Raw genomic sequence first — 21063 nt, forward strand, 5'->3', positions numbered from 1 at the left:
AATGTTGAGCTTTCACCCCACATCTGGTCCATTGCCAAGACTGTCGCCTTTCACTCCAGAACATTGCCTGCCAGACCCCCTCTGCAACTGAAACCCTCATCCGTGACTTTATCACCTCAGATTGATTTCTTGAATGCTCTCTCACAAGCTTCCAAGCCTCCCCACCCATCAGAAACTTCTGTTAATCCTGAACTCTGAAGCCCATGTCCTCTCCTGCACAAAGTTAGACAAACCGTCATCTCTGCCTTAACTCCACAGGCTCCCTCTACATAGTGAATCTTTCAAGATCCTCAGCCTAGTTTTGAAATCCCTCATTGTTGCAAGAAGTCCTATTTACAAACTCTTATATAATCTTAGCCTGCGTCCGCTGCTCTGGATTACTGCTTTAACCCCACTTCTCCAAGCTCCATGATGGAAGGATGTTCTTTTAGCTATTAATCCTTGGCCCCGTAAAATTATCTTTCAAAGCTACTTCAGTTTGCTATATCTCTTCTTGACTTCAAAACCAGTCTCTTCGGTCAGGCCTTTAAATCACCCCATGCGTTCCTGATTAGTGTCTACTTCACCCTCTTTAAAGAAATCTAAGATATTCTTTTACATGAGCATACAGGTGCTCTTTAAGGTGCTTTTATATTATAAAGTAAAGCTAATAGCGCACACCATTTTCCTGTTATTGTCTAGATTAGGAAATGTAGAAGGGTCAACTTACTATGGTGGCAATGAAGACCCACATTTTCAGGGTCTTGTGAAGTGTCATTGGATCTAATGGCTCTGCTTCTGCCCATCGTCTGATGAAGAAAAGTACTGGGTAAGAAAGCAAATGATGAATAGCAATGCCATGAGGCTGCTATAGACCACTCTCCCAGAAGGAGAACTGCACAGTAGATTGTGTTCAAGTTGACAGTTTGTTCCAATTAAATAGGATAGGGAGGACCAGGGGTCACAATTTTAAGTTGTATAAGGCCAGATCTAGGTTAGATGCCTAGGAGATGGTTCTTTTCCCAGAGAACAATGGACCTCTGGAACAGGCTTCTAGCTTGTTTGGTGGTCACCAATTCACTGAATTCCTTCAAGTGTGATGGAATACTCTTCACTTGCCTGGATGAGTGCAGCTCCAACAACACTCAAGAAGCTCAACACCATCCAGGACAAAACAGCCCGCTTGGCACCCCATCCACCACACTAAACATTCACTCCCTTCACCACCGGCGCAGCGTGACTGCAGTGTGTACAATCTACAGGATGCACTGCAGCAACTCGCCAAGGCTTCTTCGACAGCACCTCCCAAACCCGCGACCTCTACCACCTAGAAGGACAAGGACAGCAGGCACATAGGAACAGCACCACCTGCACGTTCCCCTCCAAGTCACACACCATCCCGACTTGGAAATATATCGCTGTTCCTTCATCGTCGCTGTGTCAAAATCCTGGAACTCCCTACCTAACAGCACTGTGGGAGAACCTTCACCACACGGACTGCAGCGGTTCAAAAAGGTGGCTTATCACCACCTTCTCAAGGGCAATTAGGGATGGACAATAAATGCTGGTCTTGCCAGCGATGCCCACATCCCATAAACGAATAAAAAAAAAAGTGAGAGCTGGACCTGGTTCTGGCTGGGGCAGAGATCACCTCTTACAAAAGGTAGGTAATTTAATGCATAGAATTATCAGGGCCAGAGTGATCTCTTGGCCTAGTTTCAATCACCAAAGGGGTCAGAGAGGAATTTCCCAAGTTGGTCTGGGTTTTTATCTTGTTTTCTGCCTCTCCCAGGAGATCACATGGTTTTGGGTGGGGTGGGGAGTGTATATATTATGATACACAGGGTATCACAATTGTGTGAGACAGGCTGGATGGACCAGAGAGTCTTTTCCTGTCCGTCATAGTTCATTCGAATGTTCGTAAGTGCTTTAAGTAAATCTGTTTACCATTTTGGTGCAAAAACAGTAATCTGACTTCATATTATTTCAGTAAGTTACCATTTTAAAGACTCGTTCTTTTGACCATGGTGACAAAGCTGTGAGATTGTTGTCCCATTACCTGCTATAAATGATGTGGAGATGCCGGTGATGGACTGGGGTTAACAATTGTAAACAATTTTACAACACCAGGTTATAGTCCAACGATTTTATTTTTAATCCCACAAGCTTTCGGGGGCTTTCCCCTTCCTCAGGCGGTGTGGAACTCCACACCGCCTGAGGAAGGGGAAAGCCCCCGAAAGCTTGTGGGATTAAAAATAAAATCGTTGGACTATAACTTGGTGTTGTAAAATTGTCTGCTATAAATGGTGATGAGAAGAATGATCTCAGGGATATGTCTTCCTTCACAGGAAATAGCTTTCAAATTAACTCTGCTTTTTGAGACTGTAGTAAGTCTGAGACACCATTCATGGGTTACACATTGGAAAGAAAAAACAAACTTTCATTATATGGTGCCTTTCCAACCTCAGAACCTTACAAAGCACTTTACAGTCAATGAAGTACTTTTGAGATGTAGTCACGGTTGTAATGTAGGGAAATGCGGCCGACAATTTGTGCATAGCAAGATCTCACAAACAGCAATGGGATAAATGACCAGATAATCTGTTTTAATGATGTTGGTTGAGGGATAAATGTTGGCCAGGATACCAGGAACACTATCCAGTTATTCTTCAAATATTGCTGTTGGATCTTTTACATCTACCTGAGAGGGCATCTACGATAGTGCAGCATTGCACTGAAGTTTCAGCTTAATGTGCATAAGTCACTGGAGTGTGACTTGAATCTGTGACATTCTGACTCAGAGGTGCGAGTGCTACCACTGAACCAAGGCTAAAATGAAAAAAAAATCACCAGTGATCTGGACAATTGGATTACTAACCCCTTTGATAATGCATTATTTTTTAAAGAAGGGCTTAAAAAGGCATATAAGGCTGTGGGGCAATTTTGGAAATGCAAATACTATGATGTCATCAGCTCTAACATCCGTGGAAGTCAAGGAAGGAGAGGGAGGGGTGGAGGGTGTTGCACGGTGCAGTCGCGTGCAACCGGCGGTTACGCCATTTCACGGACACCCAGGCCGCTTGTGATTTCTGCGGCCTGGAGGAGTCCGTGTTCCATCTGTACACTGAGTGTGCGAGACTGCAGCCCCTGTTCCATTATTTGAAGGGGCTGCTCCTCAAGTTCTGGCTGCGCTTCAGTCCCACGCTCCTGATCTTTGGCCGCCCGGTGAGGAGGGGGGCGGGCAGGTCGGTGGACGTTCTCGTGGGCCTGCTCCTGGGCCTGTCCAAGGTGGCCATCCACATGTCTAGGATGCTCGTGGTCCGTGGGGGCGGTTGCTCGGCCTGTCTGCCTCTCTTCCGCGGAATGCTCCGCGCCCGGGTGGCCCTGGAGATGGAGCACGCGGTGTCTGCCGGTACGCTTGAGGCTTTCCGCGACCGGTGGACACCGCAGGGGCTGGAGTGCATCCTGGACGAGGATAATAACAATTTTAATTTGAACACTTGGTTTTGGTTTGTTTGGTTTTAGTATTTAAGCACACCCCACACCCCCCCTTCTTATAAAAGGGGGGCCGAATAGGAAAGAAAAAAAAATTTAAAAAAAGGAAGGAGAGGGAGCCACATCTATTATTCAGTCTTATCAATGGGCGAGCTGAAGGAAATTGGTCAGGAAATCAGCAGATTGCAGACTGTGCTTAAAAATAATAGTTTATCTTGTCAATTCCTTAAAGACACATTTTGTGTCTGAGGTGTTGGTGGTGCATTACCAGGACTGGCACCATATGTTTTTCCAGGGGTAGGGGGTGAGCTACTTTTGTGCCAAGAAACAAAAAACGCTGGAAAGGTCAGTCAGTATATGTAAAGAGAAAAGACAAGTTAACTTTGGGGTGTCTGATCTTCTTCAGAACTCCCCTACTTTTTTTTCATTTCAGTTTGTGATTGGATTGCCACATTGGTTGGTATGTATTTTACTTATTGCTTACTGTAAATGAAAAAATGCAAAAAAAAAATCTACAAAGATTATTGCACTACATAGGTGCCACCCAAAGACACGATCTGATACTACCCTGTGCAACATTCCTCCTCTCCAACCCTTGGTCTTTCCCATGACCAGCAAGTACCTGGCTTGTAATATTTAGCTGCCAGCGTAAGCGGGAGGTGGCTGTGACAAGGATCACGTGATCAGCGAGGGCGGCTGGCTATTGGCTGGACATAGAGAGGCGCGGCTTGGTGGAACATTGAAAAAACTACATTTCCCAGCGTCCCCCAGCTCTTAGGCGTTAATGCGCAGGCGCCACTCCCCCCAGCGTCTATATAAGCGGCTCCATCCGGGCTTCCCGGTTCCTGTTTGGCGACTCGTCGCCATTACTGTGAGGGGGTAGTGAGGGTGCTGGAGAGGCAAGCGCGGCCTTACAAACTAAAACCGCTTCAGGAGCGCGGGGTGGGGGCCAAGTGAAATAGCTGGACCCCCTCTACTCATCACAAAGGGCTTGTTTGGAGCCGACTTCGTCCCCCACCCCCTCCGCTCCTTTTTTTTTTCCACCAGCCGCTCTGCTCTTGTTTATTTTCGCCATCTTTAGATTGGTCACGATGCAGAGGTCGCCATGATGAAGATTAAAGTTAGGTTTAGTTACGCGATGCCCTGTGGAAAATCGGTTGGCACAACCAGCCACGTCGTTCCCATTGAGCTGCTGGAAGCTGATGCTCGAAAATCCAGACATGGAAAAGAAGTCTGCACGTTCCTCCTCGGCGGGGCCCAATAAGGCGCCGCCCTCGGACAGTAAAGCCAAACAAGGTAGGGCCGGTGACGCCCCTCCCCTCCCCTCCAGCGTATGCACTGTTTACATGGCGGTCAATGTTAAAAGACTCGCTGAACCACCACTCTCCCTCACATCTGTCAGGATTGTCTTAGGTTTCGTTAAGCTTTGGCTTAGTGGGTACTACTCTGGCTTCTGAATCAGCAGGTTGTGCGTTCAAGTCCCACCCCAGAGACTTGAGTACAAGATCTTGGCTGACACTCCATTGTGGTACTGAGGGAGTGCTGTACTGTCAGGGTGCATCTTTTGGATGAGATGTTAAACCGAGGCCCTGTCTGTTCCCTCAGGTGAATGTAAAAGATTCCATGGCACTATTTGAAGAGCAGGGGAGTTCTCTCTGGTATTCTGGCCAATATTTATCCCTCAATCAACATCACTGGAACAAATTACCTGGTCATTTATCTCCTTGTTTCTTCTTTTCCTGATGGATGTTGCCTGACCTGTGTCTCCAACATTTTCTGTTTCAGATTTCCAGCATCTCTAGTATTTTGCTTTTTTAAAATAATATACCTGATCCTGAGTACATTGGAGCTGAGTTTGATCTTTTGTGACAGAATTGGTAATCTGATACCTGACCCAGGCAATACTTCAGGGCACTGTTGATGTTTAACCAGCCAGTCTATGGTTTTAATGGATTAAAATCTAGCAGTACCCCATGGTCTTGACCAATTTCTTGTTTTAAGTTTTCTGGGTTTTGGAAAGCAGATGTGGCAGTATGGAGATAGATATAACATAGTCACTAATGAGTCCAATAAAGAATTCAGGAGAAACTTCTTTACTCAGTGGTCAGAATGTGGAACTTGCTACCACAAGGAGTAGTTGAGGTGAATAGCATAGATGTATTTAAGGGCAAGCTAGATTTTAAAAACGAGGGAGAAAGGAATAGAAGGATATGCTTGATAGGGTTAGATGAAGAGGTATGGGAGGAGGCTTGTGTGGAGCATAAACACCTGCATAGATCAGTTGGGCCAAATGGCCTGTTTCTGTGCAGTACATTCTATATGTTGTGCATGCTGTATCAGTATCCAAACACCACCATGTGTGATTTTGAGACTTTGAGCATGGTTTTCTCTTTCCATACATCTGGTTCACCTCATTATCTTCCCTCCCAAAAAGCATCTGATACACTTGTCCAGTATGTGGTTTGAGTCTTACTAAACTTGAGGGGCATATATATAAGTAGCTGGGGAACAAAAGACTTGAGTCTGAAATGGGCATGAAGAATAATGGAAGGCTAGCAGAGATGAAAAAGAATGAGTGGGAAAGCAAAAAAAAAATTTGAGTAACATCAAACAGTTCCCATTAGGGTGAGGGTTGATTTAAGGTTGGCTATTTCATATGTAAACTTCAAGAATCAAGTATCTTTCTGATGATCTATGTATACTTGTTAATGTGAACATTAGAACACTGATACTCACTTTTATATTCTGTTAACAGTGGGGAAAATGGAGCTAACTGAAGCTATTTACTGTACTGTTAAAAATAGCATTATATTTAAATTGTCCAAGTTTTTGTAAATACTCTTCTGATTAACTTCTGCAAATAAGAGATGCCATGTTTCCTGGATTTCCTTTTGTGACTGATAGGCACTGCAGGATATACACTGTTTAATCGACAGAGGTAACAATATTTAGTTTTAATGTAAGCTTCTGTAGTGTTGATTGGACTTCATGCTCAATATTATTGGTGTCTCCTCAGATGAGGGGACACCTGTAGAGTTGTTTTTCAGGTTAGTGACATTGGGGTAACCTTGTGTCACTTTTATTGGTTCAATGAAAATAGGCAGGTTTTGAAATTTTTCACTCCTAGTGGAGTATGGTTCTATGGATAGCAGCTTTCTACAGGACTGTGCTCGTCAGTCATGTGAGCCTCCACGCTGAGTCAGCAGATCATCTGACTGAACCCAATGCTGTTGCTACCTGGTCACCACATGCCTTCCCTAGAGGGTGGTTGTTTAACGACTGGGGTAGAAACACTTTATTTTTTCTTTCTGTAACCTAGGGGCCATTGGTGATGTCTGCACAGATCAAAGACTTGGGATCTTCCTGTTGTGCAGCTGCGATAGTGATTTACCTCTGACATTTCAACGGAGTCAGAATTAGACTTTGGTACTGCAACTAGTGGTACTGCTGAAAACAAAGTCCTCTTACCTCTTGCCCCAATTTTGATTTTGTTCACATTTCATGATGCAGTGCTTCTCTGGTAAGTTTGGAGGGGGGTGGTGTTGATGAACTGCACATGTAGTGCAGCTCTTCCCTCATTTTCTTTCTATCACATAATTGGGAGCAAAGCTGCTGTGCTATTTGTATGGGGGTGGAGTAAGATGACTTTGCCCAATAATGCCAGTGCTAGTCAAGTTTGTATTTTAAAAAAAAAACTTTTCTTGCTGGTAAATATCCCATGGCACAAATGGGATATTTTTAATCAGCAAGGCCACAAAATTCTCAAATGACTACTTTTGAAACCAACCAATACTATAAATGATTTGAACTCAGTAGTTCTAATTGGCATTTGGAGTTGAGGTATGATCTGAACCCTGGGCAGATTTGGAGATCTCATTTGTAATACCAGTCAGCAAAATTTATATGGCACAACAAAAACTGTATAGGTAAGTTTGTGACTGTGCACTGATAAAAACTTTGACTGACTTTAGCAGGCCAGCTGTAGTCACTGAGGAGAAAAATACTGTGTTGAACAAGTGATGGAAAGTAGGTAATTGATTAACCAATCTTTTATTTTAATTTTTAAAAAAATTAATAATTAGAGTTTCTTTTTGTGAAGGCAAAATTTTCTCTGCAACTTTTTTTCTTCCCATCTCATTTTGTCCTTGTAGCTGCAGATCTTGTGTAGCAAGAAGGTGGTTGACCTGGACCCAGACATCTGCCAGTCCTGTGTGGCTGGCCAGGAGGAGAAAAATCAATGTCTGGCCCCTCTGGCAACTAAATTTGTGTTGATAGGGGATGTAGCCAAGTTGTGGAGTGTATGAGACCCTGAGTTCAATTTCCGGCATCTCCACTCTATTATTCCGGCACGGCATGATGGGTTGAATGACCTCCTGTGCTGTACGATTCTAGGATTTTTTGGGGGGGCGGGGAGGTGGATTGGGGGAGAAAGGGGAGGTTATTCTGGTGTGAACCCATGACCTATCACTCCAGGCACGACATGTGTTGGTGCTTCATTGTAATGTGGCAAACTTTGTAGCATGCACATGCCAGATTAACTGCATGCCAAACTTGTTTTTATGACTTGTATTTGCTTGATAAACATGTTTAGTTATGTAAACTCATTTTGTTAACAATTTCAATGGTTCATCTTAAGACTGTGAAAATATTCTAATTTTGGTTTAACCTAGTTGTGTCGTGCAGATTGGTGTGCTGTTTAATCCATATAAATACACTTTTTTTGTTTTTGTGTGGTGTTCAAACCTTAATTATTGTATTTGAAGGAGCTTGTTGGTTAAATTGCTGATAACTATGTTCTTTCAGAAACGCTTTGAGATGTGTGTTGGAATGAAGATGCAAGAATTGGTTACTCAAGTGACTGGTCATGGCTGATAAAGCAGACAACTTTCAAGAGTAAAATTATCAGCCAGTTAAATGTTTGACATTTGTGTTGGTGGTTAGCAGCTTGTTTTCTAAATTTCCTTGGATTTTTTGCGCCGTGATTATAGTTAAATTTTTGTTCCTGGTAACTTGGAATTATTAATACAAGTCTGTGGAGCCATCTCAATTAATTTAGTTGTAAAATACTATAGTTAAACCTTTATGAAACTTGCAGGGACTTTGTCACTTGAGGAGTGGCACTGCTATTCAATAAGTGCAAAACTATTGAGGGGGAAGGGAGAAAACAGTTAACTGGAATTTCTCTACCCCATCCCTCAAAATTCTGTGTTACATCTACATTTTGGATTGACATGTCTACACTTTTTTGTTGACTTTAAAATTTGCAACTCTTGTAATTTTCTTCGTTTAAAAAAAATTAGATGTACTATTCCTCATTCTCTCTTCTCCCTCCCCCCACACTTTGACATCCATGTAGCAGTTCTTGGGTTGAGTACAGGCTAGTGACTGACTTCAATAAATGCTGTTGAGCTGGCTGTTGTAGAGAAAGGTTAGGGTCATTCATCTGTCTAGTGCTTTCCAGTGACACCAGGAACTTGCTGTGTGGAAAATAGCAGACGTGAGCTCCAGTGTACTGTGCTGCAACTTGTTTGGGATTTGACCAATTCACTCCGGAGGTGGATTTTTGTGTTTGGTTTATGATCTGTGCACTACAAATACAGGGAAGTTTGATGGATGGACTCTTCAAAACTGAGTAGCTGTCATCTCACTATACCAAATACTGCTGCTCCCTGTGTATATTGCACAGGGGTGTGGAATTTGAGTGTCAAGTCTGTCACATGTGACCTGTCAATATTAACTGGGTATTAATGCTGTTCATTTTTGGAGCCACATTAATGAAGATGGCAATAAATGGAGTTGAGAGGCTTATTTCTACATGAGTGCTCTAATCCTGGTTTTTTTAGACCTGAACCTCAAGTTGGTGAAAATTTGCCATTCTGAAATTCTTTTCCTTTGCATCTTTGGTTCCTTTTGAATCTGAATGCATCCTGTATTACAAATACATTCCAGCTAATTATATAAAAAATGTGTACAGTTACTTTCCTTTTTAAAAAAAAAAAAAATCCTCCTTGCAGAATCATCTTTGAATAGAAAGGTGGGGTAGTTAAAATATATATAGCCTAACATAGTGCTCCCTGATGTCCACAAGAATTTCTATTGGGGTCACTGATTAGCAGCAAGAAGTAGGAGTCCTGGTTGTTTTTTTCCCCCCATCTAAGATGCTGAGGATTGTAATCCACCATGGATGTCTGTCCTTTCTCACTTTCCCTGCTCTTTCCTCTGACGCGCGCGCGCGCGCGCGCGCACACACACACACACACTGGACTAGCTCAATAATTTTCGGCTTTGACAGCTGCATATAAATACACTGTTGAAGAATGTGCACATTTACCCATGCTTTTGTAGGCCTCCATGCTCAATATTCTGTAGGAATGCAAGTACAAGCTATACATGTAGTTGAGATGCAGGTGTCTAACATTGGTTTGTACTAATTCCTAATGAACCAGAAAGCTTGGAGCAACTCACTTAGTGAGGTCCTTGGATTTCTCCTGTTCAGGTTGACCGTTCTATTCCAATGGAATGAAAATGAATGGTGTTTTTTTTAAAACTCTGCAGATGGCAAAGGTGGAAATGGATCAAGACGCTACAACAGGAAACGAGACCCAGCTTTTCCCAAAAATGAAAATGTATCTAACCAGACCCGCCGCCCCAATCCACAGAAAAGCAAAGCTTTTGACAAGAGACCCCCTGCACGTGGCAGCAACAAATCATTTAGCACTTCTGGTAATGGTGGAAGACGGGAAGAGGTGAGGTTGAGCAATCTTACTGTGGTGATTTAATTAGTAGAAGATGTATAATGCAATGCAGGGCTGTTGGTCATTGAAAGAACCATTGGGAGGAAGAAAGAGATTATTCAGTCTTTTATGTTTTCATTTTACCCTAACTGGCCTGTACGAGGTAAACGTATGAAGCTAGCTCTGCCTTTAATCTTGAATACATAGTGCAAGATGAATTTGGCAGATAACTGAAGTGTTTGTTCCCTTCCTAATAGCAGAGTTGGTAGATGCCTACCCATTAAGATGCTGTACAGGCTGCAAAGGTTCTGGGCTTGATCCTTGTGTATACTGAGTTAGCTATGTGCAGTGAAGATGTTACATTTGACCTATGCCTGAGCTTGGGGATAGGAAGAATTTGATGGGGTTTGTGTATTCAAGGGATGTGTGCTGCCGATTGCATGGTGGTTGTGTGAAGATAGGATCAGTCTCTGCTGTGATGGCCCAACTAGTCAAATAGCCTGCTGATGGTCTGTTTGTGTATGAATCGCCACTTTGGTGAAATACTTGAGGGCTGACACCCATGGAATTTAATGCAGTATGAGTCCTCACCATTAGTTGTGAAGGAGTATGGGGAAAAAATTGGGGAGAGGAGAGGACATCAGTTATTTATTAGAAGTTGAACCACTGCACAAAATAAAGGACTTTTTTTCTTCTGTCTACAGGTAGCAGAGGTGCAGAGGGCAGAGTTCAGTTCTGCCCAGCTTACTGGTCCTAGGAAGATAAGCCTAAACCACTTGTTAAACTTTACATTTGAACCTCGTGGACAGTCAGGCTCACATTATGATGGCAGTTGGCATGGAGGCTGGGGCAGAAGAAACAAGTGGGGACATAAACATAAGCCATTCAACAAGGAGCAGTTTTTGCAGGCCAAGTAAGTAAGAGGAGCAACATGAATCCAGTGACTTGAACTTGTTTACTTCACCTTAATTTGCAGGGATGATAATTATGCACAGACTCCAAATCAGCTACATTGCTACATATTTGGCATGTGATGTAAACATTGTTTTTCCTATAGTTTGGAAGTTTGTTTAAAAAGTGCTGTTTTTGTGCTGAGGCCAGCAATTGAATACTCCCTTGCTTGATGCTCAGTGTATGCATCATCCTTGGTCAAGTTTAGCAGTACAAGATCCAGAGTAAAGCTCCCTGTATTCGGCCAAACTTGTCACTCTCTTGTACCAGTGTGATTTCATTTCCTCACCAACTGTGCTTACAAAGCTTCTAATTGAGGTTAACCATTTAGCATGTGGTCATTTTTGTGATGTGGGCTGAAACCCATTCACAAGATAAAAACAGAAAATGCTGAAGATACATGGCAGGTAAATTTGTAGAGATGCAATACATTAGTATTTTAGGTAAACCCTTTAGCATTTAAATCATTCTACTCAAAACACTAAATTGTCGTTCTTCTGTACAGATGCTGATTGTCTCTACTGCCAGCAGTTTCTATTTGTTTTCAATTTCCAGCGTTTGCAGTTACTTTTTCTGGACAATTCAGCTGCCACTGCCCCTACACATTTTGAATAGTGCCCTCAGTCAGCAGAGAGGGGGAGAGACGATTTTCATACTGCCTGACTGTGCTAGATTCAAAACCAAATCTGCTGGTGAAATGGCAGTGTGGTGAGGCACTCTTCTTTCCCAAGCCATGCTGCATTTAATGAGTGTTGCCGTGTCCCACTAATATATTGCTGAACGAGTGAGCAATGACTACACAGTTTCCTACAAGTTGATTTTCTGATCTTAGATGAGCTTTTAATGCGTTTAAAAAAAACACTTCAGCCAATTTGCACGTGCTAAATCATTTAGTGGCATTTGGATAGGCCTGGGGATAGGCAATGCTGCAGAACTGTGGTTGATATGAATTTATTGGGAAGTGGTGGTTAGAAAATGCTTGCTGTCCTGGGCCCAACCACAGTTGTATTACTACGTGGCTCTGCAGATAAGTTCTGGAGAATTAAATTCAGTTCACTTATTCCACCTCTTATTTTTGAGTGAAAGTAATCGAGCTGAGCTGTGGAATTTTACTGTTCCATATTACATAGAATTATATAGAATGCACAGCACAGAAACATGCCATTTGGCCCAAGAGGGCCATGCTGGTGTTTATGTTCCACACAAGCTTCCTCCCACTCTTCTCCTTACCCCATCTCCCACATGTGTGTATCTAACTTCCCCTTAAATGCATCGATGCTAGTCATCTCAACTACTCCTTGAAGTAGTGAGTTCCACATTCTAACCCCTCTTTTGGTAAAGAAGTTTCTCCTGCATTCCCTATTGGATTTATTAGTGACTATCTTTTATTTATGGGTCCTAGTTCTGGTCTCCCCTGCAAGTGGCAACATCTTCTCTACATCTACCCTATCAAGCCCTTTCATTATCTTAAAGACTTGTCCGATCACCCCTCAATCTTCTCTTCTAGAGAAGAGCCCCAGCCTGATCAGATTTTCCTGATAGGTATAACCTCTGTTATGGTATCATCCTAGTAAATCTTTTTTGCACCTTCTCCAGTGCCTCCATATCCTTTTTATAATATGGAGATCAGAACCGTGCACAGTACTCCGTGGTCTGACCAAGGTGCTATACAAGTTTAACATAAATTCTCTGCTTTTCATTTCTATCCCTCTAGAAATGAACCACAGTGCTTGGTTTGCTTTTCTTATGGCCTTGTTAACCTGTGTCGCTACTTTGTGATTTGTGTATCTGTACCCCCAGATCCCTCTGCTTCTCGACCCCATTTAGACTCCTCTTTTCCAAGAAGTGTGTGGCTTCCTTATTCCTCCTACCAAAATGTACCACCTCAAACTTGTCTATTTTGAAATTAATTTTCCAATTACATGCCCATTCTGCAAGTTTATTAATGTCTTCCTGTATTTTGTCGCAGTCGTCCTCAGTATTAACTATTCTCCCCAATTTGGTGTCATCTGCAAATTTTGAAATTGTACTTCTGATTCCTGAGTCCAAATCACTTATGTAAATAGTGAACAAAAGTGGTCCCAGCTCTGATCCTTGTGGAACACCACTTCCTACCTTTTGCCAGTCTAAGTAACTACCTTTAACTCCTACTTTCTGTTTTCTGATTGGATATCAAGCTGGCTACAATTCTGGTACTTGTCAGAGCATGTGGAGTCAAGGGACCTTAGTCATGAGTCTACTATGTGGTACCTTATTGAAGGTATTTTGAAAATCCAAATATATATTACATCTATTGCATTACCCTTGTCCTTCCTTCCTGTTACTTCAAAGAATTCAATAAAGTTGGTCAAGCTTGGCCTTCCCTTTTGAAATCTGTGCTGACTATTCTTTTATATTTTTGGTTTCTGGATGTTTTTCTATTACATCTTTAAGTAAAGATCTTTCCTACCACTGATAAGCTAATTGGTCCATACTTCCCTGGACTTGTTCATCTCCCTTTTTAAATATAGGATTTTTTTTTATTCATTCATGGGATGTGGGCGTCACTGGCAAGGCCAGCATTTATTGCCCATCCCTAATTGCCCTTGAGAAGGTGGTGGTGAGCCACCTTCTTGAACCACTGCAGTTCGTGTGATGAAGGTTCTCCCACTGTGCTGTTAGGTAGAGAGTTCCAGGATTTTGACCCAGTGACGAAGGAACGGTGATATATTTCCAAGTTAGGATGGTGTGTCACATTAGCTGTCTGCCGGTCCTCTGGCACTATTCCCGTTACTAATGAATTTTTATACATCTGCAATAGTGCCTCTGCTATCTCTTCCCTAACTTTTTTTTAATATGCACAGATGCAATCCATCCGGACATGTTGTTTTATCCTCTGTTTGATTAGTTTATCAATTATCTACTTCCCCCCCCCCCTTCCCCCATCTTAAATGTAGTTATCTTTTTTGATATCTTATGTCCACCAAGTTAATCTCCCTGGTAAATACTGAGGCAAAGTAATTATTTAATATTTTTGCCATTTCGCTGTCATTTATCGTGTGTATCCCTTCGTGACCCTATCCTGATTTCTTTTGTTGTTTATATGCCTGTAGAATACTTTACTATTTCTTATATTCCTTGATTTAATTTCGTAGTTTCTCTTTGCCTTCCTAATTATATTTTTAAACTTTTTTTCCTTACCTTTTGAGTTCCCTTTTATCATCCTCTCCATTGTTGTCTATGTACCTAATGTATGCCTTTTTCTTTTAGTTTCAATTTTGCCCTTATTTCTTTATTCATCAGTGGTGTCATTACTGGCTAGTTCTTGCTTTTTAGTGGGATATATTTCTCCTGGATACTCTTGATCACCGTTTTAAATGTTTCCCACTGCTGTTCTATTTCTTCACAAGTAAATTTTTCCAGTTTTTTTTTCCCTAGATCCATTCTCATCCCCTTAAAATCAGTTTTATTTCCAATTTACTACTTTGGTCCTTGTTTTACTTATGTCCTTCTCAATTTTTATCTTAAACCTTATTATGTTGTGATCGCTATTGCCTAGATGTTCCCCAACACTTGTTACTCATCTGTTCTGGTTAATTTCCCATTACTATATCCAACAGTGCTTCCCCTTGTGCTTTTTACATACTGGATAAAAAAGGAGTTCTGCACTCATTGTAAAAACTCTTTTCCCTGTACCCCTTTGCCTACCTCTTCTGCCAGTTTATTTGGGGATAGTTAAAATCTCCCATGATTATTCTATATCCTTTACTCATTTCACACATTTGCTTACATATTCCTTTCTCCATTATCAGGTGGTCTGTAGTATTCCTCTTAGTGTGATCGATCCCTTCTCTTTTATTGCAGTCCATATGGATTCTGTTTCTATCCTTTCTCTGCTAGTTATATCCCTTTTTACTACTGCCATTGTTATCTTAGTTCAGCTACTCCACCCCTTCTTCCTTCCCTATCTTTTCTAATTGTTATAAGCTGCAATATTTAGTTGCCAGTCCTGTTCTAGTTTCAGATATTCCTACTACATCTGGTTCCTTGCTATGGATTATTGCCTCCAGTTTCCCACCCCCCCCCCCCCCCCCGTTTAATTTTGGACGCTGTGTACATGTAGGCAGTTTAATTCATCTTTAATGGTTATTCCTTTTTGATTTATTTTTAACAGTCCTTTTATACTTTTGTTTTATAAATGTATTTGTTCCTTGACCATTTGTTATCTTTATTCCTTACCCTGGTCTGACCTTTACATTTATCTCCTGTTTCTTTTATCTTTAGGCTTTTGATATTGCTATCCCTCTAATTGGAATTCCACATTAGACTTTATACATCAACCTGCCAATTGAGGTGTTAAAGCAAATGGCCACTGCTTCCATCAAGGATGGAGAGGCAGTCTGGTTTGGCTAAGACATAGAGAAACAATTTTGCGGCAAGCTGGGGATCAATGATCCCAAAATACAAGAGAGTTGCTATTTGGAGTTTCTCTGAGCAACTTAGACAAGGCAGAAAGGCTGATGTATTGCGAATCACTGGTGCATGCTATGGTTCTGACTGGCTTCTCTGAAATGGATGAAAATGAAGGTGACTTTGAAAAGTGGAGAGTGGAAAATTCATGGGCAGAGGAAAGTGGGAACAAAGGTTACCTGGTATTATCGGATGATTGGTTCATCTTGCTCAATTAAGGCCTTATCTGCTGCCCTATTTATACTTTCTACCAGGATTCTGGTCCCACCAGTTCAGGTGCAGCCTGTCCCATTGGTACAGCTCCTTCCTGTTCCAGTACTGGTGCTAGTGTCCCATGAAATGGAACCCCTCCTTCCCACACCACTCTATCAGCCACGCATTCACCTTTTTGATCTACCTATCCCTGTGCTAATTAGCATGTGGCTTGGGTAGTAATCCTGAGATTGCCACCAGTGAGGTCCTGCTTTTTAATTTAGTTCCTAGCTTCTTACATTACCTTAGCAGGACCTCCTTGTTCTTCCTTATGTCATTGGTGCCGACATGGACCATGACAAGAGGATCCTCCCCCTCCCTTTTCAAGTTTGTCTCCAGTTACTCTGAAATGTCCTTTACCCTTGCACCAGGTAGGCAACACACCCTCCTGGACTCTCGATCATGACTGCAGAGGACGCTATTTAGCCCCCTGATTATAGAATCCCCTATCACTACAAACTTTCTACTGATTTTTTTTCCCCCCCTCCCATCCCTGGACTGCCTCATGCTCCATGGTGCCATGATTAACATTCTGGACACCCTCCCTGCAGCCTCCGTCCTTATCCTCACATGTATCTAGTACCTTGTACCTGTTGGATAGGACCAGTGTCTGTGGGACCTCCTTCTCTGACTTTCCTAGTCCCCGCCACCCTGCTGACTAACATCCCCCTCCCTCTTGCGCCTAACTCTCATTCCAGCTCAGAAAGGTGCTTTGCTCACACTTTGGGGGAGGGGGGTTCATATCTTCTGGATATGGTGTTATATGTGGAATTCCACTTAGAGGGAGAATTTGAAATTATTTGGTTTTGTCTATTTTCCTGTTTAGAGGTCCCTTGCACTGTGTACCTTAAGAATATGCTGGAAATCTGTTGCATTCTGCAGTAGCTAGCTACAGAACACATTATGGTAATCTTGGTGATTCTTTTCACTGCCCCCTCAAAACAATGACATTACTGTGTACTGCTGAAATTCTGCTATGGTCAGTGTTCATGTACCTAAATAGCTTTGTGGCACATAAAGGACATGAGGTACAAAGGATTAGTAGTAGCAACACAAACACTAAGCAGTTTGTAAATGCTAATTTAAGCTATCAGTTTTTATTGGCTAATTTCCCATCTTCTGTATCCAAGCTGTCAGTTTGTGGTCTCCGAAGAGCAGGACTACAGTGTTCACTTTGCTGATCCAGATATGTTGGTGAACTGGGACTTCGTACAGCAGGTGGTGAGTATAGTATTTGTATTTCGAAACATAGAAAAATAGGATCAAGAGTAGACCATTAGGCCCTTCAGGCCTGCTCCGCCATTCAAAATGAACATGGCTGATCGTCTAATTCAGTACCCTGTTCCTGCTTTTTGCCCATATCCCTTGATTCCTTTAGCATTAAGAAATATGTCTATCTCCTTGAATACATCTAATGACTTGGCCTCCACTGCCTTCTGTGGGAGAGAATTCCACAGGTTCACTACCCTCTGAGTGAAGAAATTTCTCCTCATCTCGGTTCTAAATGGCATACCCTGTGTCCTGAGACACTGACCCCTGGTTCTGGACTCCCCAGCCATCAGGAACATCCTCCCTGCATCTAGTCTGTCTAGTCCTGTTAGAATTTTATATGTTTCGATGAGATCACCTCTCATTCTTCTAAACTCTAGTGAATATAGGTCTAGTCGACCCAATCTCTCCTCATACGTCAGTCCTGCCATCCCAGGAATCAGTCTGGTAAACCTTTGTTGCACTCCCTTCATGGCAAGGACATCCTTCCTCAGATAAGGAGACCAAAACTGCACACAATACTCCAGATGTGGTCTCACCAAGGCCCTGTACAACTGCAGTAAGACATCCCTGTTCCTGTACTCAAATCCTCTTGCAATGAAGGCCAACATACCATTCGCCTTCCTAACTGCTTGCTGCACCTGAATGCTCGCTTTCAGCGACTGGTGTACAAGGACACCCAGTTCTTGTTGCACCTCCCCTTTTCCCAATCTATCACCATTCAGATAATCTGCCTTTCTGTTTTTACAATCTGTGTGGATAACCTCACGTTTATCCACGTTATACTGCATCTGCCATGTCCTTGCCCACTCACCCAACTTGTCTAAATCACATTGGAGCCTCTTTGCATCCTCCTCACAACTCACATTCCACCCCAGCTTTGTGTCGTCTGCAAACTTGGAAATGTTACATTCAGTTCCCTCATGCAAATCATTGATACATATTGTGAATAGCTGGGGCCCAAGCACTGATCCCTGCGGTACCCCACTAGTCACTGCCTGCCACCTGGAAAAAGACCTGTTTATTCCTCTGTTTCCTGTCTGTCAACCAATTCTCAATCCATGCTAGTATATTCCCCCAATCCCATGTGCTTTAATTTTGCATACTAACCTCTTGTGTGGGACCTTATCAAAAGCCTCTGCAAATCCAAATACACCACACCCACTGGTTCTCCCCTATCTATTCTACTAGTTACATCCTCAAAAAACTCCAGTAGATTTGTTGAGTGTGATTTCCCTTTCATAAACCCATGCTGACTTTGTCCAATCCTGTTAATGCCCTCCAAGTGTTCTGTTATCACATCCTTTATAATAGACGCTAGCATTTTCCCCACTACTGATGTTAGGCTAACTGGTCTTTTATCTTTTTTTTTAAATGGTAGGGTTACATTTTGCTACCCTCCGATCTGTAGGAACTGTTCGAGTCTATAGAATTTTGGAAGATGATCACCAATGCATCCACTATTTCCAAGGCCACTTCCTTTAGTACTCTGGGATGTTGATTATCAGGCCCTGGGGATTTGTCAGCCTTTGTCCCCATTAATTTCCCTAGCACTATTTTTCTATTAATACTGGTTTCCTTCAGTTCCTCCCTCTCAAGATCCTTGGTTCCCTAACATTTCTGGGAGGTTATTTGTCTTCCTTTGTGAAGACACAACCAAAGTGTGTGTTTAATTGTTCTGCCATTTCTTTGTTCCCCATTATAATTTCCCTCATTTCTGACTGTAAGGGACCTACGTTTGTCTTCACTAATCTCTTTCTCTTGACATATTTATAGAAGCTTTCAGTCAGTTTTTATGTTCCCTGCTAGTTTACTCTCACTCTATTTTTCCCCATCTTAATCAATCTTTGTCTTCCTTTGCTGAATTCTGAACTGCTCCCAATCCTCAGGCTTGCTGCTTTTTCTGGCAGCTTTATATGCCTCCTCTTTGGATCTAATACTATCCCTAATTTCTTTTGTGAGCCACCTTTCCTGTTTTATTTTTGCGCCAGACAGGAATGAATAATTGTTGTAATTCCTGCACATGTTCTTTAAATATTAGCCATTGCCTATCCACCGTCGTCCCTTTTTAGTAAAGTTCCCCAATCTATCCTAGCCAACTCGCACCTCATACTTTCGTAATTTCCTTTATTTAGATTCAGGACCCTAGTTTCTGATTCAACTACTTCACTCTCCACCTTAATGAGGAATTCTATCATGTTATGGTCGCTCTTCCCTAAGGGACCCTGTATATCGAGATTGTTAATTAATCCATTCTCATTGCACAATACCCAGTCTAGGATTGCCTGTTCTCTAGTTGGTTCCTCAACGTATTGGTCTAGAAAACCATCATGTACACACTCTAGGAATTCCTCCCCCCACAGGTTTGACCAATCTATATGTATATTAAAGTCATCCATGATTATAGTTGTACCCTTGCATGTGTCTCTGATTTCCTGTTTAATGCCCTCCCCTACATCTCCACTACTGTTGGTGGGGGTTGTCTATAGGCCTCCAATGTTTTCTGCCCCTTGGTGTTTCTTGGCTCCACCCATTCAGATTCCACATCATGATTTTTCCGAGCCAATATCCTTCCTCACTATTGCATTGATTTCCTCCTTTACTAACAACGCTACCCCACCTCCTTTCCCTTTTTGCCTGTCTTTCCTAAATATTGAATACCCCTGGATGTTCCGTTCCCATCCTTGGTCACCATGCAGCCATGTCTCCGTAATCGCAACTATTATCATAACCGTTAACCATTAATATCTATCTGCGCTGTTAATTCATCTACCTTATTGCGAATGCTCTGCGCATTTAGAGACAATGTCTTTAGACTTGTCTTTTTAAGATTGCTAGTCATCTTAGGGCCATAGTGCAAAATAAAACTCTTTATTTTTCACCCGTGTTTTCTCTGCCTTCCACTATTGCTTCTTCCCTTTCTGTCTTTTGTTTCTATCCTTGTTTTCCCCCTCCTCTGTTTCCCTGCTCAGGTTCCCATCCTAGTTTAAACCTTCACCAAAAGCACTAGCAAACACCCCCGTGAGGACGTCTGTCCCGGTCCTGCTCTGGTGTAACCTGTCCCGCTTGTACAGGTCCCACCTTCCCCAGAACCAGTCCCAATGTCTCACTAATCTAAATCCCTCCCTCCTACACCATCCCTGCAGCCACTCATTCATCTGGTCTATTCTCTTGTTCCTAGCACGTGGCACTGGTAGTAATCCTGAGATCGCTATCTTTGAGGTCCTGCTTTTTAATTATCTCCTAACTCCTTAAATTCACCTTGCAGGAATTCATCCCTTTTTTAACCTATGTCGTTGGTACCGATATGGACCACGACTACTGGCTGGAAATACCAATGCATCCTATTAGTCAATTATAGGCTCTAAATTGCTATTTTGGCAGTGACCTAATCAGTAATTGGCTGTTATTTCCCTGTTCTGAATTTCTATTGCTCTCTACCTTGATGTTTTCTTTCTCATACTGCTTTCCTGTGTATCTGTTGTCAGACCAAGTTAACACAGTGCTTGTTTGACATAAAAGCTAGGGAATTGCTGGTGAACTTCTTTGCAGACAGCAGGTTGGGTTTATCAATTGGGTTGGGTTTATCAATTGGGTTGATTGCTGTAGTTGGGGGTCAGTAGGAAGATGCCTGGATCTAGGGCCTGATGTGGGGAGCTGAAGTGAAGCCTTGTTCCTACCATTGAGCTCAATTATTCGTTAATTTGAGAAGAATTTTCATTACCACAGCCTGATTCGGATTTCTGTGTTCATGGTAAGGACAGTTTTATTTAGTACAAGAACCAGCCTAACGTTTGCATCAATTGCAGTAAAAAGCTGTATATTAAAAAGAAAGACTTGTTGCTCTTAAATATGTTTTAACCTGCTAGCACTCCCAAGGTCCAGATCCTGATTATATTAGCAACCATGCCAGTGCCTTCAATCCTTTCATTGA

At 42.3% G+C, this 21063-nt stretch overlaps 1 protein-coding gene across 4 annotated transcripts in view; it reads left to right on the forward strand.

Annotated features, from left to right (window-relative positions):
- Positions 1–4308: 4308 nt before the first annotated feature.
- Positions 4309–21063, forward strand: part of rnf10 (ring finger protein 10) — a 38002-nt gene continuing 21247 nt past the window's right edge. For all 4 annotated transcript variants that reach the window (XM_068005648.1, XM_068005650.1, XM_068005649.1 and 1 more), the window contains exons 1-4: positions 4309–4770; positions 10030–10220; positions 10913–11121; positions 16991–17081. In XM_068005648.1, coding sequence (XP_067861749.1) covers positions 4677–4770; positions 10030–10220; positions 10913–11121; positions 16991–17081 — 585 coding nt within the window. In that variant the 5' untranslated portion in view covers positions 4309–4676. The remainder of the gene's footprint in view (positions 4771–10029; positions 10221–10912; positions 11122–16990; positions 17082–21063) is intronic.

This window comes from Heptranchias perlo, chromosome 25, assembly GCF_035084215.1.
Source record: "Heptranchias perlo isolate sHepPer1 chromosome 25, sHepPer1.hap1, whole genome shotgun sequence".
In the NCBI taxonomy this organism is placed as follows: Eukaryota; Metazoa; Chordata; class Chondrichthyes; order Hexanchiformes; family Hexanchidae; genus Heptranchias; species Heptranchias perlo.